Source organism: Leptodactylus fuscus, chromosome 5 (assembly GCF_031893055.1).
Source record: "Leptodactylus fuscus isolate aLepFus1 chromosome 5, aLepFus1.hap2, whole genome shotgun sequence".
Classification (NCBI taxonomy): domain Eukaryota; kingdom Metazoa; phylum Chordata; class Amphibia; order Anura; family Leptodactylidae; genus Leptodactylus; species Leptodactylus fuscus.
This window is the reverse complement of record NC_134269.1, coordinates 97,012,291-97,036,008: the sequence shown is the minus strand read 5'-3', so window position 1 is coordinate 97,036,008 and position 23,718 is coordinate 97,012,291. Positions and strand designations below refer to the sequence as shown.

General features: G+C 40.7%; 1 protein-coding gene across 1 annotated transcript in view; it reads right to left on the bottom strand.

The window, feature by feature from the left end:
- MAPK8IP2 (mitogen-activated protein kinase 8 interacting protein 2) overlaps window positions 1–23,718 on the bottom strand; it is a 44,689-nt gene that overhangs the window by 5,696 nt on the left and 15,275 nt on the right. Inside the window, exons 2-9 of the mRNA XM_075273807.1 lie at window positions 22,685–22,790; window positions 19,194–19,442; window positions 15,006–15,078; window positions 12,857–14,710; window positions 12,556–12,631; window positions 11,041–11,210; window positions 10,716–10,825; window positions 9,710–9,820 (exon numbers count right to left, since the gene is read on the bottom strand). Of these exons, the coding sequence (XP_075129908.1) occupies window positions 9,710–9,820; window positions 10,716–10,825; window positions 11,041–11,210; window positions 12,556–12,631; window positions 12,857–14,710; window positions 15,006–15,078; window positions 19,194–19,442; window positions 22,685–22,790 (2,749 nt within the window). The remainder of the gene's footprint in view (window positions 1–9,709; window positions 9,821–10,715; window positions 10,826–11,040; window positions 11,211–12,555; window positions 12,632–12,856; window positions 14,711–15,005; window positions 15,079–19,193; window positions 19,443–22,684; window positions 22,791–23,718) is intronic.

The window sequence follows — 23,718 nt, the reverse complement described above, 5'->3', positions numbered from 1 at the left end:
TGCTCTGATCACTGTAAGGAATGCCCCTGAGAAACCAATAACATTCCAAAGTGCCTTCAATAAAAGACCAATCAAGGCAGTCAAAAGCCTTCTTCACATCAAGGCTAAGGAGAAGAGAAGGCACTGCAGAACAGAAGGCTATGTCAATCAAGTGCACAGCCCTTCTGGTGCTGTCTACCCCCGATAACAAGAGACAAAACCCACATGGTCTTTATGAACAAGAGAGGGGAGCCAAGCGTTTAGTCAATTAGCTCATATTTTAGTGAATAATTTGAAGTCCAATTTCAGAAGGGGCGATGAGTCTATAGTTAGAACACTCTTGCAGATCCTTTTCGGGTTTAGGAACTAGGTTAACATGAAAAAGAAGAATTGTTTGCAGGATGGGGCTGTCATCTAAAAAGAAATTAAACAGCTTTCTCCTATAGGGTATAAGTTGCAACTTAAAAGTTACAGAGCACAAGTACGTGAATCGGTTGGGTGTCTTCCCATTAGGAAGGTCTATCACTACTTCTGCAAGCTCCACATCAGTAATGGCAGCAATGACATATCTACCAGACAGCCCCTTACAAGCACAGAATCAGCATAGAGAGAGGAGAAGGAATGTTGTTCTGTGTTGTGACCTACATGGGAGTAGAGGTGTCAGCACGCAGGACCTCCATGACATCTCAACTTTGGAGCATCTATCTAAGCAAATTCTAAGCTCTGTTGTTAATTGAATCAGATTAAAACAATTTATTTTCTAGATGGACAATCCTTTTAATTGTAGAGAATACAGGGGAGAGGTAAATGGTGGTCTATCAAAGAACTAAGCAGATGCTCTTAGGAATCTGGCCACAACGTACATATAATACTAGTCCTTGGGCAGATGTTCTTATTTCAGCTTGCTCTTCAAAAGATCCTTGATGGTTTTCTTTGAGTCAATAAAAATGTTTTTCTCTTCTCATCTCTTAGAAGTTTGCTAAACCAATGTTGTATATTTACACAACTGCAGCTTTTGCCATTTTCAAACTACTTGGAGATTTTATATGAAAGTAGTCACCAGTACCAGTGACGCTGGGTTCACACCAGCGTCTGAACTCCGTTATCAGGTTTCCTTCTTCTGCATGCAGAAGACGGAAACCTGTCATGCCGAGTCCAGCCGTGAGCGCCAGTGAGCGTATTATGCGCTCCCTGGCGAAACCGTTTTTTTTAAACCGGACACAGAGTACTGCATGTCCGACTCTGTGTCCGGTTTAAAAAAAACGGTTTCGCCGCGGAGAGTATAAAACGCTCACCGGCGCACACGGCTGGAGACTTTTCAAGCCCATTCAAATGAATGGGATTGAAACATGCTGGCAGGTTTCCGTCTCCTGCTCTGTTTTGTGCAGTAAAAGGAAACCTGCAGAACGGAGTACGGGCGCAGATGTGAACGAGCTCTTACATAAGCTGGTGAGAAATAGCAATGCCATTACAAAAGCTTTCTACCAGTGTCTGGGATATAGACAGAAAAGGGGGTAACACTGCCTATGATGGCTATAAAATGCAGTATTTTTTCCTATTAACATCACTGGAAATTCCAATCATGTATAGATGTGTCCACCCTTAACTTAGCTTGAATGTGGTAACCTGACTTCTCATCAAAGCAATTAAATACGTTATTGGAACAAGTTATCAAATCCTCCAAAGGCTGCAATCCACATCACAACCACTGGGTGGCTATGTATAGAGACATATAGATACCACAATATCATAACACAATATTGTCTCAAAAAGCTATTCATCTTGTCACATGTACTGTATCTGGACAGTTTATAGAAAAACAATACCATTGATTTCTATATGAAAGCCAAGTAAAATTACAATCTTTGCTAGCCTATCACTAGTTTGAAGCGCTGTTCAATACACTGAAAGGGATATAAACACTGAGTGACAATGAAGGAATAAACTGGCAATAAAAATAAAGACATGAATAACAAGTAGTAAAAAAGAACATATATATAGTACAGACAAAGTTTGGACACATCTTCTCATTCAAAGAGTTTTCTGTATTTTCATGACTGAAAATTGTAGATTCACATTGAAGGCATCAAAACTATGAAGTAACACATGTGGAATTATATACTTAACAAAAAAGTGTGAAACACAGAAAAATCTGTCTTATATTCTAGGTTCTTCAAAGTAGCCACCTTTTTCTTTTATTCCTGCTTTGCACACTCTTGGCATTCTCTTGATGAGCTTCAAGAGGTAGTCACCAGAAATGGTCTTCCAACAGTCTTGAAGGAGTTCCCAGAGATGCTTAGCACTTGTTTGCCCTTTTGCCTTCACTCTGCGGTCCAGCTCACCCCAAACCATCTGGATTGGGCTCAGGTTTGGTGACTGTGGAGGCCAAGTCATCTGGCGTAGCACCCCATCACTGTCTTTCTTGGTCAAATAGCCCTTACACAGCCTGGAGGTGTGTTTGGGGTCATTGTCCTGTTGAAAAATAAATGATGGTCCAAATAAACGCAAACCGGATGGAATAGCATGCCGCTGCAAGATGCTGTGGTAGTAATGCTGGTTCAGTATGCCTTCAATTTTGAATAAATCCCCAACAGTGTCACCAGCAAAGCACCCCCACACCATCACACCTCCTCCTCCATGCTTCACGGTGGGAACCAGGCATGTAGAGTCCATCCGGTCACCTTTTCTGCGTCACACAAAGACACGGTGGTTGGAACCAAAGATCTCAAATTTGGACTCATCAGACCAAAGCACAGATTTCCACTGGTCTAATGTCCATTCCTTGTGTTCTTTAGCCCAAATAAGTTTCTTCTGCTTGTTGCCTGTCCTTAGCAGGCAAAAGATGTCCTTTTCTAGCAGCTATTTTACCGTAAAGGCCTGCGGCACAAAGTCTCCTCTTAACAGTTGTTGTAGAGATGTGTCTGCTGCTAGAACTCTGTGTGGCATTGACCTGGTCTCTAATCTGAGCTGCTGTTAACCTGTGATTTCTGAGACTGGTGACTCGGATGAACTTATCCTCCGCAGCAGAGGACTCTTGGTCTTCCTTTTCTGGGGCGATCCTCATGTGAGCCAGTTTCTTTGTAGTGCTTCATGGTTTTTGCAACTGCACTTGGGGACACTTTCAAAGTTTGCCCAATTTTTCAGACTGACTGACCTTCATTTCTTAAAGTAATGATGGCCACTCGTTTTTCTTTACTTAGCTGCTTTTTTTCTTGTCATAATACAAATTCTAACAGTCTATTCAGCTGTGTATCCACCCGACTTCTGCACAACCCAACTGATGGTCCCAACCCCATTTATAAGGCAAGAAATCCCACTTATTAAACCTGACAGGGCACACCTGTGAAGTGAAAACCACTTCTGGTGACTACCTCTTGAAGCTCATTAACCCCTTCCCGACATGCGCCGTAATAGTACGGCGCATGTCGGGTCTGTAACTATGGCGACCGCCCGGTAGCCGGGCGGCCGCCATAGCCGCCGGGTGTCTACTGCTTTAAGCAGTAGACAACCGGCTCTAATGCCTCCGATCAGTCCCCGGACCGATCGGAGGCATTAACCCATCCGGCGCCGCGGTCAAAGGCGCCGGAGGCGCCATTTTCCCGGCGGCGCATAGGCGCCGCCATTTTGTCAGGGATCGCCGGCTCCTGGAGCATGCTCCAGGGCTGACGTCATGTTGCCATGACAGCCGGGAGCCTTGTACAGGCTCCCAGGCTTGTCTGCAAATTGTCTCTTTTGCAGGCTGGTCTATGCAGCCTGCAAAAGAGAGGATGATTTTTTGCAATGCATTGCAATGCATTAGCATTGTAATGCATTGCATTAGTGATCAGACCCCCTGGGGTTCAACACCCCTAGGGGGTCTAATAAATGCAAAAAAAAAAAGTAAAAAAAAATATAAAAAAATATAAAAAGTATTAAAAGTTCAAATCACCCCCCTTTCCCTAGAACACATATAAAAGTAGTTAAAAACTGTGAAACACATACATGTTAGGTATCCCTGCGTCCAAAATCGCCCGCTCTACAAATCTATAAAAATATTTTTCCTGTTCGGTAAACGCCGTAGCGGGTAAAATAGTCAAAAGTGCCAAACCGCCGTTTTTTCACTGTTTTGATTCTGATAAAAATTTGAATAAAAAGTGATCAAAGCAATAATATTTCCCGAAAATGGTAGAACTAAAAAGTACACCCAGCCCCGCAAAAAAAGACGCCCTATGCATCCCCGTAAACTTACGTATAAAAAAGTTACGGCCATCGGAATATGGCGACTTTTAGAAAAAAAAATTTTTTAACACAGTTTTGGATTTTTTTTTAAGGGGTCAAAATGTAAATAAAACCATATAAATTTGGTATCCCTAGAACCGTACCGAAACACAGAATACAGGGGACATGTCATTTTGGCTGCACAGTGAACGCCGTAAAACCAAAGCCCGTAAGAAAGTCGCAGAAATGCATTTTTTCTTCAAATCCACCCCATTCTGAATTTTTTTCCTGCTTCCCAGTACATTATATAGAATAATTAATGGTGGCATCATGAAGAAAAATTTGTCCCGCAAAAATTAAGACCTCATATGGCTCTGGGAGCGGAGAAATAAAAAAGTTATGGGGTTTAGAAGGAGGGAAGTCAAAAACGAAATTCAAAAAATGCCATCAGCGGGAAGGGGTTAAGAGAATGCCAAGAGTGTGCAAAGCAGGAATCAAAGCAAAAAGTGGCTACTTTGAAGAACCTAGAATATAAGACATATTTTCAGTTGTTTCACACTTTTATGTTAAGTATATAATTCCACGTGTTCATTCATAATTTTGATGCCTTCAGTGTGAATCTATAATTTTCATAGTCATGAAAATACAGAAAACTCTTTGAATGAGAAGGTGTGTCCAAACTTTTGGTCTGTACTGTATATATACAGTGTATATATATATATATATATATATATATATATATATATATATATATATATATATTGTCAGGGTCTGGGGTTGCTAGGTGGGGTGGCATGGTTAGTGATCAATTTAAACTTTCTCCCCAGGAGGTAATACCTCAGAGCATCCAGCGCCCACTTAATGGCCAAACATTCCCTCTCTACAATGGCATAATTTTTCTCAGCGGGGGACAGCTTCCTGCTCAGGTACATTACTGGATGCTCCTCACCATTTACAACCTGGGACAGCACTGCTCCTAGACCTGCATTTGAGGCATCTGTCTGCACCAGGAACTCTTTCCTAAAGTCAGGGGCTGTCAGCACTGGCTGCTGGCATAGAGCTTGCTTTAACTTCTGGAACGCCTCCTCTGTCTCTGGTGTCCAGTGGCTCATCACTGACTTCCCACCTTTCGTCAGGTCAGTGAGAGGAGCTGCAATAGAGACAAACCTCCGATAGTAGCCCGCAATGCCAAGAAATGCCCTGACTTGCTTCTTGGTTAGCGGTCTTGGCCAGTTCTGTATTGCCTCTACTTTATTGATTTGGGGCTTTATTACCCCTTTGCCTATGACATAGCCCAGGTACTTGGCTTCCTCCAGCCCTGAAGCACATTTCTCAGGGTTGATAGTAAGACCTGTCTCACTTATGGAGTCTAGTACTGCCTGCACCTTACAGAGGTGACTCCCCAGTCTGGACTATGAATGACCACATCGTCCAGGTAAGCTACTGTATAGTCACGATGTGGCCGCAAGATCTGGTCCATCAACCTCTGAAAGGTAGCAGGAGCTCCATGCAAACCAAATGGCATAACCCTGTACTGAAACAGCCCTTCTGGAACAACAAAGGCAGTTTTCTCCTTGGCTTCTTTAGACAAAGGTATTTGCCAGTAACCTTTTGTCAGGTCCAGTGTGGTTATGTACCTTGCAGTACCCAACTTCTCTATAAGGTCATCAACCCTGGGCATGGGATAAGCGTCAAACTTGGAAATCTCATTCAATTTTCTAAAAATAAGGACTCTTTCCCCTGGGTTAAACTCTCGGACTCTGGCAGAACGATTGTAAATTCTGCTTTGGGCCTCTTGTGTTCTTTTCAGATGTTCTTTTACAATTGGCATCACTGTTGAAATGCGGTCCTGCATTTGAGCTGCATGCTCTATGACACTACGGTATGAGGAAGCCTCAGTTTCCCAGGTTTCTTTGGCTATATCAAGTAATCCCCTGGGGTGTCTACCATAGACTAATTCAAAAGGGGAAAAACCTGTAGATGCTTGTGGAACCTCTCTAATAGAGAACACCAGGTATGGCAATAGACAATCCCAGTCATGACCATATTTTTCTACCACCTTTTTAAGCATATGCTTGAGAGTCTTATTAAAGCGCTCCACTAACCCATCTGTCTGGGGGTGATACACAGAGGTCCATATGTGGGTAATATTAAACAGCTTGCATAGCTCTTTCATCACCTTTGACATGAACGGTGTGCCTTGGTCAGTCAGTATCTCTTTAGGTATGCCTGTTCTTGAAAACATATAGAATAACTCATGGGCAATACTCTTTGATGTCGTATTACGCAAGGGAACCACCTCAGGATAGCGAGTAGCGTAATCTAAGACAACCAGAATATATTGGTGACCTCTAGCTGACTTGACTATTGGACCGACCAAGTCCATACCAATCCTTTCAAAAGGCACTTCAATGATGGGCAGGGGAACCAAGGGACTACGTAAATGTGGGGCTGGGGCATGTACCTGACACGTAGGACAGGATGCACAGTAGTCCTTCACTTCCCTGTACACGCCTGGCCAATAAAATCTTTGTGGAGAATCCTCTCCTGTGTTTTCTCCACCCCTAGGTGCCCCCCGAGCACATGATTTTGAGCCATATCAAGTACTACACGGCGGTATGGCTTTGGTACAAGAAGCTGCTCCACAATTTCCCCATTAGTTTTTGCAACCCGATACAAGAGGTCATTATTCATAGCAAAATGTGGGAATTGGTGGTCAGCATCAGGTTCCTGAGGCACATTGTTAACTGTCACATTATCACGAGCATTAGCAAGCGTGGGATCTCTCAACTGTACTGTACCAAAATTATCCCGTGAGACCTCTAATTCAGGTATGTTAGGCTCAGGAGCTGGTGAAGAGGCATCATCCTCCTCTCCAGGTAGGACCTGTAACGGAAAGGTGTCGCCCTCCTTATGCACTTTGGGCGTAGGCGGGGTTTCCACCTTTGGCTGTGTGGTTGTACCTTTTCCCCGTAAATCCCAGAACAAAGGGAAATCACGTCACAAAATTACATTATGCATAAGGTTTTTTACAACACCCACTTCCTACTATAGTCTCTATTGTGACCTTGGAAATGGGGTAGTCTTTGACATTCCCATGGATGCAGCAAACACTGATACATTTGTCCGGGATAAAGTCCCAAGCTATCAAGCTGGCATGCACCAGAGTGAGCAGGCTACCAGAGTCCAACAACGCCTGGACAGAATGGTCATTCACCTCAACTTGGCAGACCTGAGGCCCAGTCTCTAGTCCCGGTGCCGCAGCACAGACAGGTCTGGCAAATAATGATCGACGCCCACCAGCGTCACAGTCCATTGGCTCAGAGGTGACTGGGCAGCAATATGTCCCCGCTCATGGCATCTGCAACACTGTATCAGCCCTGGTTTCTCCAGAAGAGAGTCCCTTCTTGGGCTGGTGGACTGCCTAGAAAACACATCTCCGCTCTCAAATAACGGAACAGTCTCACCAGGAGGTGCCCTCCGCCGGGTGTTTCTGGGGGATGGTCGTGCTGTAGGGTCATCAATGAGTTCCGCCTCAGTCGCCAGGTACCTTTCCAGAAGGCTGACGAGCTTGTTGGCATCTTTGGGGTCTCCATGTCCAACCCAGTGCTACAACGCAGGAGGAAGAGCTCTGGTGAACCGGTCTAGGATCACCTTCTCCACCATCTTTGCACGGGTACAGGTGTCTGGTTCCAGCCACTTTTCACCACGTGAATCAGGTCGTACATCTGGGATCTGGCAGGCTTGTCCATATGGTAGCTCTAGGTATGTACCCGCCAGGCACGGACAGCGGTGGTTACCCCCAGCCGAGCAAGAATTTCCACCTTTAACTTATCATAGTCCTGGACATCTTGCTGGCAGAGGTCATAATAGGCCTTCTGGGGTTCACCGGTCAAATAGGGTGCAATGACGACTGCCCAGTCAGCAGCTGGCAGTTTCTCCTGTTTGGCCACTCTCTCAAACACCGTCAGGAAGGCCTCCAAGTCATCATCAGGGGTCATCTTTTGCAAAGCTCTTTGCACAGCCTGCTTCTCATTTCTGTGCTCCACAGGTCTTTGCGGGCTAGTGACAACAGTCTCTTTAAGGAGCGCAATTTGCTCCATCAGCAAATGATTTGTTTGTTGTTGCTGCACATTGGACTGTACAAGATGCTTCAGTTTCTCCTCCATAGCCTGGGTCTGTATATTTTCTCCAGGAAGCAGTGGACGTGTCTTTGCCCCTAGCAACTGCTGTATGCCCGCATCCTCCACCAATTGTCAGGGACTGGGGTTGCTAGGTGGGGTGGCATAGACACACAAGTCCAGTTTCTTTTAGTCCAAAACAAAGGCAGAGTTTGGCTGGAGAGCTGACAGAGAGGTCATATTTTTGGAGCTGTGTCATGAGTGATTCTACTGGCTTTTGGATTTCTGTTATTCTAGGTGAGGTAACCTATTCTATGTTTAGTTAGAGCCCAGCCGGTAAGGTATTTATTTTTGTATTGTTTCCTTTTGTTGCTGCACTAGCTTTTTGAGTGAAAATAAACTCTACCTTTGTTTTGGACTTGTGTGTCTATGCCACCCCACCTAGAAACCCCAGACCCTGACAATATTATAATATATATATATATATATATATATATATATATATATATATATATATATATATATTGAATCCAATGAAAACTACTATAGGTTGAACTTGATGGACATTTGGCTCAAAGTTTCTGATGGCAGTCCTGTGTGCTATACCTGCATCACTAAAATCTTGCATGTGTGTGAGATGCTCCATGGTCTTGTCATTGCCCATACAGTACTGTGCCTGAACCGACCATGGAGCTATTGGGGCAAGCACAGTACTATAGGGGATGATAATACAGTGTAATTACACAGTAACACTGGATATAATCAGCACATATGTAAGATTTCAGTGAAGGAGCTGTAATGTAATCTATTATCGGGAAGATGCTAGGTAGTCCCCAAGTTCCGCAGTCTGACAATGCCAACATGGACATACCCAGAAGTCATATTTTTAACTAAAGCTATTACTTAGAAACCACATAAAGAAGATAAACAACCAGAAAATAAAACCATATTAGAAAAATAGTTTGTCTAAAGACACAATAACAATTAGTAACATAGAATATAATGAAACATGCTTCTCTATACTATTCACTTGTGAGCTAAAGCCTTAGTAAATCCCCACGGTATCAGAAAGCTTCATCTCTACGATAGGTTCCTGACCTACTACTGGAATTTCTAGAGCAATTGACAGTCAGCATTGAACCTCTTTGCCTTGCACCTTAATAGCATGTTGCAATGATCAAGTTGTTACTGCAAATTGCCATTCTAGTACAATGCTGTACAATGGTGGTATAGGTACAGAAGCCATCACTTGTAGCAGCCATCTGTAATACACAGCCGACACACAGCATCAGCCAAGATCATCTGAACAAAAATATGACAACAATAAGTAATTCCTATTATTCATCTGTAATAATCTTATTCTCACAGTCACTTTACAGAACAACCTTTGCAGTTCCTTTCTCCGGTCTTACCTCAGGTCGGTCGTTTCCTCTTAGAATGAGTTTGATCCCACGCAAGGAAATTTCCAGTTCACAGCTAGCAGGCGGCCGCAGATGCACTGTAAGCTTTCTTGCAGTCGCAATCTGGTTGTGGTATAAAATACAAAAGCAAGATTCAGGATTTCATCATGCAGTAAGTTCCTACCCGTGATATAGCTAACTGGCCTACCATGAGTAATAACTCTACTACTCTATGTGTTATATATGGGTTTCTACATTTTACTGACCATGTCCTGGACACTCACCTGTAAACTAGCTGCCACTTTATGCTGCGGTATGTAATGTTGTGACTGTTCAGCATTCTCATTACAGGCCCCTTATGACTAATGTATGTATACATTGCATAATAACAATATATGTTATTTATATAGCGCCAACATATTCCACAGGTAGCGTTCAAGTACAGACAAAGCAAGACATTAAAGAGTAGTAAGTCTATTCACACAATGGGACTCAGGGTTCTACTCGCAGGAGTTTACAGTCTAAGGTAAAGGGGATGACACGAGAGGTAGGAGGGGTGGAGATAGGAGAGGATAGGAGGTAGCATTGCTTAGACAGTGGATAGAGCTTACTTTCATTACACATAAATAAAGCTGTATGAGTTAGAAGCGTCACAGGATCGTGTTCTCGAGCTGCAGTGGGGACGCCCCCATCGCTGTGAGATAACTAATTTGCATACTGGTAAAAACCGGTATTTCTAAGGAACGGAACGGCGGAGATCACATCTAAAGGTAAGAGATGAATAGCCTTTCTAAAGGCTATTCCGACATCTTATCCACACAAAAAGAGGTTTTAATGGTAGAATCCTTTTAAAGAGACTGGGTGGCAAAAACTGATCCCTCACTGGCTATGACTCTTATGTCCAGCATTCCAGTCCTAATTTTGTATATCCTCTCTCCTTCCAGCATAATATGATTTGGTAAATGTTATTAGAAAGTCAGGTATGTGGAATCCCCTGCATCATTGCTTAGTCACTTACCTTCTGCATGGCTGCACACAGAATACCGTTGCCCTGATGATGTGGAACCTCAACAGAACCCAGAAACTGCACATCAAACATCTGAACCCAAGGAGAATTTCCTTTGATCACTGCATAGTCAGTAAGAAAATATATATTAATGTACTAGAGACATATTCTAGACAAGAGACAGATGGCAAAACTACGAAGCTTTTACACTGTGACCAACACGCTGAATCAGTTACATAGATGGCCTTTTATAATAGAAATATTAGTGCTGTACTGGCAGAAGACATGTCTACAAATGGTTTTCTTGAAACTTCACCTGACTTCTGTAGAACCTTACCAACATTCTCTTTCACTGGGCACACAACTTCATGGGCATAAAATGAAGGGAAAATCCCTCGTTCTCCGGTCCTCATGTTATAACCACGACACCATGAACCATCCTCACATTCCACCAGTAATGGATCATCAACATCTAGCTCAAGCTCATCTTCATGACGAGGAATAAACCTGAATAACAAAAAGTGAAAATAATGACCATGTTCCCCAGCATAACTATATATACTATACAAAGAGCACTTTCTATCTTATCTTATTATATTATATTCTGATTGCTTACTTAAAGAGGACCTTTCATGTCCTCGGGTACATGCAGTTTTATATACCTCTAGAAAGCCAATAGTGCTATTAATTCAGCGCACTGTCAGCTTTCTCGTTCTGTGCCCATGGCTGGGGATATTGGTGGCATTAGTTTCGGCACGGATCTCTGTCCACTGTCAGAGGGGTGTTCCTCTAACACAGCTCTCCGAGAAGTGAGGAACGATTCCCCCACCACCACCACCCTGTACCAGTCTATGGACGAGTATGTCAAAGCCCATCAAGATATAAAATAGCAATAAACTAATTAGCAGTAGATATAGTCCTCAGGTTTACAGAAGGGATAGAAGTCCATATGCTCAATAGCCTCCAAAAAATCATTTATGAAATTGAGACCTTCTTTTAAAGGTAATTTTATGATTTTGCTGCCTTCCCTTGGTTCCAAAAAAATCCAGATCTCACCGCATAGTCTGATCAGAGAATGTATGTTTATTAATGGCTCTTGCAAAATGTATATTTTGTACTGCCCCAAATCAGGGCTGCGTTGTACTCTTAGAGGTAATATGGCTTAGACCTAGAGGGTTTATCAAGGGTAGAGGGTATTTTCTGATGTCTGAAGTATTGATAACGGATCATGACAGACAGTGCTAGCACAATGGTGCAATAGATCTATATATTCTATACAAAAATCATGAATTACAACACCTCCAAAATGCATTTTTACAGTTAAATATGAAGTTCGTTGTTGGACCATCTGGGATTTTATAGGACTCTAGGTTTGGTCAATCCTGACTTTCCAGTGACCAATAGAAAATAGGCAATGAATATACAATACACTAGTATAACACTGATCACAATGAACTGAAAAAATTGAACTTTATGATGGACATATTGACCTGCAAATACAATACTTAACCTCAATCCTAGCAGTGGTTCAATCCACTTGTGAAGTAAAGTTGTATATTTTGTTAATGCTTTGAGTTTAGAAGAACATAATATTGTATAGTGGTGGTAAATTTAACATTTGTTTTTACAATTTGTGTGTCATACATTTTTGCACCTAATTATTCATTCTAATTATGTATTCTTATTTGCAATGTAGTGTGAATTTACACTGGTTAAACTGTAGGGGGAAAATAAAGCGTTGCTTGGGTTGGGTGTACTGAATGACTGGCTGTTGGCAGTCAAACAAGGTAAATTCAAGGCAAAATGAGAAACATTCTTAAAAGTGAGTTATTACAGCATAGTATTCTCATACCTGAAAACAGCTCTGTGAGTCTGTTCACGCTCTTCTCCATTGAGAACACAAGAAAACAAACCAAATGACTCAGTACCTGAAAAAAATTCAGATTACAGGATTATTCAACAAAGGTGACAAATGTTACTAGAAGGCATGATACAAAATAAAAACTGTAAAAACATTGTCAAAATTAAGCAAGTGTTGGAAGGCTACGAAAGGAGGGATCACATCAAACATAAATATATATTTACACATATTAGAACATTACTAAACAAATGATTCGCAACATACATATCTATCTAATAAACCGTTAACTTACTTGATGATCGTGATGTACTGTTCACAAAAACATTGAGAAACTTCTTTGAGAAAGGCATGTTGGGCTCGGGTGATGAGTCTTCAGAGGAAGATTCATTTTCATGGGCTTCCACATCATCCCCAAATTCATCCTCTTCCAAGTCACAGGCATCACAAGCTCTAAGAAGGTCACTGCCATCGCTCAGTATAGATGTACATCTCTGAAGACTAACCAACTCAAGTTGAGTGTGCTCATCCACCACCAAAGTGTATTTCATTGAATCATAAGCCAAAGAGTCATCTATGATTCGAGATTCAGATGTAGGTCGCTCCATAAATGACTCTTCTCCAACACAATTATGGTAAGGAGAACTCTTTAGGCTTCTGTAATATGAAATATCTTCATCCTCCTCACCAGTATAATCTAAGTTGAAGCCGTGATTAGTTTTTGCAGTAGAAATGTCCATTGTGGGTTGATTTTGATCCAACTCTTGACAAAGGTCATCACAAAGATCATTGTCCTCTAGAATGCCAGAATCTAAGTCACGATCAATATCCCAGCCATCTCTTCGTTCCTGAAGAATTTGTTCTGTGCCAGGCCAAGGCTTTTGTTCAGCTATATGCCCTGGAGACTGGGGGCGACATTTAGCAGTATGAGATAATCCCTCCAGTTGAAGGGGAAGTCCTTCAAAAATTGGTGTTACAGTGTCACATGAGTCATGCAGAACATACAAACCAGGACCATTTTCTTCTCTATCATGATGACTAAGAGAATGTTGCAATGTCTCCATATCTACCAGCTCTATACTCTGTTGTGCTGTATCCAGCTCTTGTGAGGGTTCTTTGGAACTTGTAATATCAGCAGCTTCAATGTCTGGACTAACTGTTTCAGGATCTAGCTCAGAAGCAGGAGAAAGAGTATCACATGATGGACTTGTCTGTCTTTGAAAACACTCATCTGGACATGAAATGGGATATGAGCCTTCAGAAATCATCTTATTTACCAGATTGCTAAGCAGCCAAGGGGAATCTGAATCCTCACTTAGATCAGCTTCTGATTCGGAGTCTGAATCATATTCACTATTTGCATCTGTTTCTGGCATTAGCTTGGGCCCAACAGGTAAGTAGAATGAGCGCCGAATACTTTCCAGACTGCGTTCTTTATTTTGATCTGTTTTCTCTTGACACACGTTTACTTCTTCGTTCCATGTACCATATTTTTCCTCTGGTTCCATCATCAAAGGTCCATTCTCTTCCTCCTTGTCAAGTAGGATGGAATCTTTGATTCCCTGGCGCCCTCCTTCTCCCACATGATCTGGTTCTGGATCAGAAGTTGGAGAGCTTGCTTCTTCAATAGAGTTGGTAAGGTGAGAGGACCTTCCACTACTTGACTCACTGGTTAAGTCCAGTTCTGTTTCTGATATTGAGGAGATCATATTACCAACAAGTCTACCCCCATCGCAAGCAAATGCTGCTTCTATTTCACCTTCTATGTCTGAATCAGAGCCAGGGGAGCTCAGATCCTGGCTGCAATGTCCTGTTGGCAAGAATCGACCTCGACTGGTCAAATCAGCCTCAATACCAGGGTCTGAAGATGGAGATGTTGTTTCATTAGAAGAGTTTGATGGATGTCCTCTTGTGTTCCCCCTCTGTTCAGGACTCAAATCTTGTGGGTTCACTAGAGGTGGTGTAGATACTCTTAACTCTGAATCTGGCACCCATGGCTCTCCTTGACTGGACACATTATTTCTGTCTGCAGCAACCCTTGAAACATCGTTGACTTCTTCACTTTCCAAATCTGTCTCTGCATTTTCGCTGTCATCTTCTTTTTGAGTTTCCAGAGCAGCGTGGGTAACCTGGGTATGGGAGACCAGTTCTGTAGATTGAAGATATCTGGTATTAGTTTATTAAACATCATAAAATCATTAAATACTTGGCAAACATGGGGAAATCAAACACAGAAAATGCATACTGCACCTTGAGAAAAAGGCAAGTGGTATCAAAACAAGAGGAAAAGGGGACAAATAAATGAATTCATTCTAAGACAAATGATTTCAGCATGAACAAAGAGACATTTCCACCCATGTGGAATAAATCAAACTAAAACAAATGAGGAAATCCAGGAAAGTAGTTATAGACAGCCATGCAAGGAATGAGTCTAACTCTCTCACCAGTCTCATTTCTCTCAGGATCTGCCCAGGTGTCACTCTGAGAAATGAATCCGCCGTTGTTGTTAAGTGTGTCCTGAGATTCAGAGAATAGAACATCTCAAAATAATCCAATGAAATTGGTGGCACCCAACATATGGCAAATTAATCATCAAAACATTTTCATAGGCTAGGGTTACACAGGGGCTTTTTATTACTCAGATATTGCTCTGAAAAACTCATTGGAAGGATTTAGTATAAGGAAAATATTTGTTCTCGTACCGTGTTAGCCAGTGGGTAGGAAATAAAAACAAACAAACTTGATAGTCTTCAGTAGTTGATACCTTTTTAATGGCTAATTAATAATGATGACAGATTACAACATTTCGGAACGCTCGGCTCCTTTCTCAAGTAAATTTAAAAACCATTTCTGAAGGATGCAGATTTATGTACAAAAGGGCACATAGGGATAGAATTCCAGGAGGAAGGGGGGTAGAGGGTCATTAGCAATTGGTAGAAACAATGTAAGAACAATGTAAACAATTCCAGGTTCTAATCAGTTCTCAGGGTCTCAGGTCAGTGATTTCTGTAAGATGCCATAAAACCATGTGACAGGTTTAACCCCTTCTCCAGTGTTTGAAGCGGGGTCATAAGTTTATACTCATGAATCCGTCGCTCTTTCTTTGACTTAAAATTCCCTGTTAAAACCAAAATTTTCATGTGATCGGTGATATTATGATCCTCATTGCAGAAATGTTTTGATATGGGAAGGTCCATTCCTGAGACCCTGAGAACTGATAAGAACCTGGAATTGTTTACACTGTTCTTACATTGTTTGTACCAATTACTAATAACCCTCTACCCCCCTTCCTCCTAGAATTCTATCCCTATGTGTCCTTTTGTATATAAATATGCATCCTTCAAAAATGGTTTTTAAATTTACTTGAGAAAGGAGCCGAGAGTTCCGAAACGTTGTAATCTGTCATCATTATTAGTTAGCCATTAAAAAGGTATCAACTACTGAAGACATTGGAAGGATTTAGTAATATCTTGTGTCAAAATTTGGCAAGTGTGGAATAGTGACATAGACAAGACAAAACCAGATTTATCTCTATGATGCTCCTGATTTATGAGAAGGCGGGAACCTCATCATAAATCAGATACATCCTCTGGTGACGTAGAGATTGTCAAGAATGGTGTACAAAACACTGGTCCCTGTAAGTCCCTCATCTCTTGAAGTGTAGTAACTATTTTCTCATATTCTGAATACTCAGAGTGAGAATAATACAAAAAGTCTCCGTGTAGCCCTAGCTTATATTACTCCAAAGTAATGCACTGGTCACTTTTATTTAAAAAAAAGTAATGGTCCAGAGTTCATTGAGAAATTGCATTGTATAATTATTCATATGAATACAGGTACATTTTTGTTATCTTCTTAATATTTCTGAAAATTTGAAAATAACATATAACAAAATAAAAAAGAATAAAGAAAAAAATATAGGTTTAGGATAAGAAACCTTATAAACAAAGAGCAGCCAACAACAGAACCAGCAGGTATAAGAAGACGCATAGAAGGAAATACAAATATTATAACAAAATGACTACAAACTGTGGGTTTTAAAGTAAAGATCTACTGAAGGAGGGAAATAAGCCAATAAAGATAATAAAATATGAAAGGTCAAAGAAAATAAGACGATCAGTCTATTCTGCAATAACACTATATATTAAGACACACTGATAATGCTAGCAGATTAACCCCTTATGAACCAGGGCAATTGTACTTTTTTTCTTGCTTACCTTCTAAGAGCCTTAACTTTCAATTTTTTCTGTCAAAACTAATAATATGAGGGCTTAGTTTTCTGCAAGATGAGTTGTATTTTTTAATAGTAACATTCAATGTTCCATATATATATTGCACAACTGACAAATAATTATTTCTGGGATGGAATGGGAATAAAACACTATTGTGCCATTGTTTTTTGGGTTTAGTTTTCATGTACTGTATGGTACAAATGACATGTTGATGATGTTGATACAAGTTGATATGTATTCTGTGGGTCAATGTGATATCAGCAAGAACAAATTTATATATTGTAATTCTTTGTTTTGTCTTATTACTTAAAAAAGTTTCTTTGTGTCACTATATTCTGACATCTTTTTTTTTTCTGTTGATGAAACTGACTGAAGGTTTGGTTTTTTTTGCAGGGCAAGCTGTAGTTTTAATTTATACCACTTTTCAGTACTTACAACTGTTTCATGACTTTATGTTAATGTCTGCAATAAATAATATCTCCCCTGTTTAGCAGCGAGTGTAGTATGGAATAGATACAGCCCCTAAGCTCCATACTTCTATCTGTTCAATGCTACATACCTTGGACATTAAGGTATTAATATTCCTTTAACTGTACAATTCATTATTTTGAAGAAAGATGTAAAGACTTCAGCAATATTGAGGTATTTTAGAGACCTGCATGCTGGCAATACTAAATGTTAGTGTCTTCTGGGATTGAACGAGACTCACAGAGGAAGTGATTATAGAAAGAAACTTACTAACAAGAAAACCTATTAGATATTCATATTCCATACCACACAACCAGATGGAATGAATATATGATAGCATGATATAGAATTATTAACATAATTTCTTTCCTGTTTGCATCGCTAGTGTCCATAAACCTTGCTAGTTTGTGACTTTCAAGATATGCAATGATTTATATTTGTAATAATGTTATGTATATTGTAACAATGTTTATATCACCTCATTTATGATAATATTGTTAATACCATCTGACTCTTTATCATGTGACCATCTAAGGCTGGGGCCCCACGTGTTGTAAGCGCCGCGGTTTGGCTGCAGCTGAAACCCATCCACGGATTGCAGAAAAATATACGTAGCAGATACGCTGCAATTTCCAAAACCGTTGAAAAACTGGGGGAAAAAAATGTAATGCATTTCAGCCACAGTTTTTCCTGCAGTAGGGCCTTAACCTAATGGTGAATTCACATGACAATTAGGTCATGTGGTTGGTTAGTCATATGACATTAGTATGGTTTTAGTTTGCAGTATAGGAAGGGTTTGGTGTGCAGTTCACTAGCCATGTGTCGGTAGAACACATGGGAACTAGACAAAAACTGCACATTTTATACAGACATTGCTGGTTCTGGATCTTCTCTTTTGTGTGTTTAATTATACTGATGTGGTCATCCACACACAATGTCCGGTTATAAGCGAGAGGTGAGCCGATTACATGTTTTGTGATGTGATAGTGATGTGTTTCGTGAATACCTGCATACACATCCTGCATCCAGAAGCCACAATTATGTCTAGCTTACTCTTATGGGATATGCCATTTGAAATGTGCTAATGTAGTCACTTGTGTATACAGATAAAATGTGAGCACCCTCCTGTGGTTTGTAAATGTCTTCCAAGATATGTTACTTTATACAGATTTTATGTCATTAAGTGTTATTGTGGTAAGTTTATATTATATCTTCTATTGAGAAGGAACTGTTGATCAAACCTTCTCATTTATTATTTTCTATTATTCTCAAATTAATAAGAAACCACTACTTATGAAGTAGTTTCACCTTTGAACGCCATTTTACAATTAGAGATCAGCTACATATAATGTTATGTAAGTGTATAAATAAATTGCTTTGCTCATCTAGTATTCTAGTCCATTTGTATTATTATTCAGTATTATGCTGGAGATCGAGCTGGCAGGGACCATCAAATCCTTTTTGTTCAGTGTCTACACATGTTCTGCTAATATACAGACCATACAGTAATATAAAAGAAAGAATTAAATGAAATCTTCCAGAATTCAGTGCAAGGCAAAGCACTGCATTATAGGAGCTCAGGACTCCAGTAGATAACACAATAGTTATTTTAGCTGACCTTACTTGTGACCTTACTTCTGAATGACAATGTGGGACTGTTGGGATGGAATGGGATTTCCTGGACACTATGAAGGAAAGCGCTCCACACTCAATATGGAGTGTTAGTGATTCAACTAATCTACACTCCATCTATGGTTTATCCCTCTAACCTGTAAAGAATGAGTTGGAATGTTCGAGGTCCAAAAATCTGATGTGACCTGCTGCGCTCATTTACTTTCAAATTATGATAATAAATATTGTTTTCATATGCATGTAATCTCTAGATTTTAACCATCTAATTTTTTTTATTTCTACATTATTTCAGTGTCTCACCTGTGTTCGAGGGGCACTAAGCTTCAGGGTACATGGCCTGTTTTTCAGGGAATCTTCAGGTGGCAGAGGAGAAGGACTTGGTGATGGAGGTGCTTCCACATGTTTTCTGTTTTCTTGAGGTGGGAGTTCATCTTCTTCCTCTTCTTCATCCTCATCTTCTTCCTCATCAATCATTTCAAATTCCTGGAAATCCTCCTGGAAAGTGCAGAGGGCACGGGTAGGATCACATCTTCCAAAGCCAAGACCTTCCTATAAAGAAAATAACATAATTCTTATATTAGTTCTAGTCAGAATTAGCTCATGTCTATGACCTGCCATGTAGTGACTGGTGCCTGGTCCTTAGTAGGACCTTTCATTCCTTCAAACACCTTAAAAGGGATGCATCATGAAGTAAAGTTTGTAGGACCTTTGTCCCACTAGACATTTAACCTAGGCACAGCAAATATCAAAATTGCAGGATGTGGCTGACAACAGAGAGCAGTAGAATTAGCTATCTAAGTCTCACACAGGGCTGAGAGATAGATTCTGGGCACCCAAACTTCTTCACCTGTTTCTCCCGCAAAGCTAGATGGACTTGTGCTAAATTTAGGATACACGTTATCACCACAGAAACTAGTATAAGAAATAAACACTCTACAAACTGCAGTCAAACCAGAAGCCACAACATACTGATGCTTCTTCCACTTCATGTCTATCTATGTACTGTATGGTCAAGGGACACTTCAAACCAGTCACCTAAAGCCATATCCACAAGAAAGACCTCTTAAACTTGGTTACCTCTCATCTTTGAACTGCCTGTATATCTTGGAGTGCTGATGTGTAACAGAGGTCCCCCCAAGCAAGAGTAAGTTATTGCTTACATTCTGATTTGTTATATTTTAGTTGCTTGCTTATAAAGTTGCTTTATATATATATAACTTATCACTGACACATGATTTGCACAAAATCATGGAAAACAGCATTTTAAACATGTATCTAGATGTAGTACTATGAAATTGAGGAAATTAGATTAAAATTATAACTGGGATTTTTCCGTCATAATACTCTCAAGTCCTCTAATCACATCTTGTAATAAGCTGATTATGATAATCTACTCACAAAAATGTATTCAAGTCTGCAAAAGAATGGAGTTACAGCCTAAGTAGTTCATTAGAAAAGGCTGCCTGGCCTGACAGAGACCAAGGATGTAGCAATATAGTACAGCACAGAACACACTGAAGGTAGGGGACCTTGGCAGAAAGGCCTGCAGAAAGAATGCACAGTACATGCATTGTCAGGAGGAACCTAAGCTGAATTCTCTGGAGCAGCAAAATTTGGCTATGTTCACAGCCTATGCTTGGTGAATATGTCAGGACATTCTTCAGGCATACAGTGTTTATGTAATAGTCCTATAGACTCTTAGTAGTCAGAAAAAGGGCTGGTTTAACACATTGGTGGGCCCAGTGCAATGGTTTAATGACTAATGACTAATTAAACTGCTACTGCGCATGCACCCGTGCCATTTTTTATCAATGGCAGTTCACGAGCGAGGAAGACGGGACCCGAAGACATCGCTGGAAGAGGAGGCGTGGCTGAAGAGGACGTCGGACCCTGAATGCCCGCCCACCGTGCACGATAGCTAAGTACAACATATTCTTTTTTAGAGTTTTATTTTAAAACGGGAGGGGTAGTTTAATATAACTTTAGCAGTGCCTGAATAGCCTTTTTAAAGGCTATTCACGCATACGTCGGGCTCTATCAGTATAATTTTGCTGATAGAGCCCCTTTAAGTGTACTGAAAAGAAAAATGGACTGTATTTTTGAATACAAATATATACCAAAAAACTTGAGACACATATGCACATGTCCTGTGGGATTGAATAAAGCAAAGTACTTCCTGCTGCAGCCATGGTGTCCTGGCATGGGCATGGACATCTGCCAGCTATAGCCAATTACTGCCACAGCAGTAACATATTACAGTCACTGACTGCCTACAACAAGCGGAGAAAGCTATGTTACATTATGATAACCATTTTGGTCTCGGTCACTACATTGTAGCTATACTAGAAAGCAAGCCCATTAAAGGGGCTGCCCACCTTTACAAAACTGATGGCCTATACTTAAGATCACTTGTTTCTTAGAATGCATAGCTCCTGGTATTTTTTTACATGCTGGGAGATGTGCTGCTCACTTGCTGTACTTTTAGCAGTGGCGGTTATTGGTAATGTAGTAGTGTCCCATTCAAGTCAAACAGATACTGTGACGTTACCAATAACAATGCCGAGAGCTGTGTGCTGTGGGGAACAGTTGAGCTGCAGCATTCAGGCTCCTGCTAAACTAAAACTGATGACCTATCTTAGGGCCCGTGCACACAATGTAATGCGACGCTCATTCTGACACGTAAACTCGTGTCAGAGTCAGCGCTTCAAAACAGAATCCCATTGACTTCAATGGGTTCGGTTTAGCGTGCGTAACACATTGAAATCAATGGGTTAAAATGCCTCCCATTGATTTCAATGTGTTACGCGCGCTAAACGGAACCCATTGAAGAAAAAGATTGGGATCCCGCTGTATAGAGCACTGGTAAGACCACATCTGGAATACTGTGTTCAGTTCTGGAGACATCATGTATAAAAAGATATAGAAAAAATAGAAGAGGTGGGCTACAAAAATGGTAGAGGATCTGAAGCATAAAAATCAGCAGAGGCTTAAAGAACTTAATCTTTACTAGTTGAGAAAGATAGAAATAAGGATTATGAGGGATGTGTTTCTAATAAAAAGAACTAAACATGAGAACAACGGGATACAATCTGAAATTATTGGGGAGGGGGAGATCAGAAGCAATGTCAAGAAATATTATTTCACTGAAAGAAGTAGAGACTTGGAACAAACTGTCAGTAGATGTGGTTGGCAAATCTACAGTAAACGAGTATAAAGAGGAACTTTTATGCCCTTATGTATATGTGGTTTTATATACCGCTAGCAAGCTATCGGTGCGCTGTCGGCTTTCCCGTTATGTGCCTTGAGGCTGGAGATATCGGTGCTGTTAATTTTGGCACTGATCTCTCCCCACTGATCTCTCCAGCCCTGGGGCACACAATGGAAAGCCGACAGTGCGCTGAATTCAGCGCACTGTCGGCTTTCTAACGCTATATAAAACTGCATATGCATGGGGATATAAAAGGTCCTCTGTAAGCCTACCATGGATAAATATATGTCTAGCCTAACATAAAATGGATATAACATAAGGACAGACTAGGTGGACCACGTGTTCTTTTTCTGCTGTCAAGTGCCTGTGTTTCTCCATTATCATCACAGAAAACTGAGGAGATAACATTAGTGATACTATGGACAGGCCATGTGAACCAGTGTGAGACGCTATTTGTTATCAGGTATATGCTCTCCATCATAGAGCGGGCACCATCTTATTATGGCTAAATGTCTTAGAAGGCCATCATGTGATTAGTAATATGCTATTATTTCTTGTATATTCTTAACATCTTGTACAATACCTTGTCACAGTGGTCTGAGTCATAGTTTAATCCAATTCCACAGTCATCTGTAATTTCTGATAAATCTTCATCATCAAATTCCTCCAAACTGATGTCTTGAGATGGCCTAGTTACAAGAAAAGCGATGACAATGTATCAGAATCCAGAGCAGTGACAACGTATGGCTGGAGAAGACTGGTAAGCAGAACAAAGAACAAATATGTTTTGCAAATTAAAAAGTCGTCCCTTCTTCAATAGAGGGCAGTGCTACAGTCAGTGCATTTCATCTATAGGGATTTCCCAGGCATCAACAACTTTATAGGAACAGTGCAGTGAGATTTCTTCTGTATTTAGAAACACAATCCATCTCATTGTTATCTGCTAAGTCTGCATTCCTCCCTATAAAAGCCTTTCAATGGCTGAACCTTCACTAATGGATGTGTCTTGTGCTTGTCTTCAGGACAATCATTAATGGCTTTCCACTGAAGCATGGAAAGCAAGAGATGAGACTAGTGCACTGAGACTGCCATTAATAGTTACCAAGCCAACGTATGATAAAATGTGTTAAAGGGCTTGCATCACAATTATAACCCCACATAATATCATTTATTAACTGAAGTAATATAGAAATGCTTCTGTGCTTATATATAGCTGTAACATATTCGGTATTCGTCTCATTGCCTATTAGCTCATTTAATGTTCTAAGTGTGTTGAAAAAGAAACCACGAATAGTACACGGATTCTTAATGTGTGGCCTGCATAATATAGAATTTACTCTGTTGCCAATGTGCAAGAACATCCAGGCAGTGACATTGAGCTACTGACCACTAACATGTGACACATGGACCTTCTAAGGGTGCATTCACACGAAAATGGCACGAATCGCCACGGAATTAGCGCCGAATCCGCGTCAGATTCCGAACGGCAAAAAAGCCTCCCCATAGAACTCTGCGCCATTTTCCTCTGTGTGAACGCACCCTAAGATGAAATCAAAAAGAACACCAGGGGGCACCATAACCTTTATTGCCTGAACGCTACTTTACTCTTTACATACC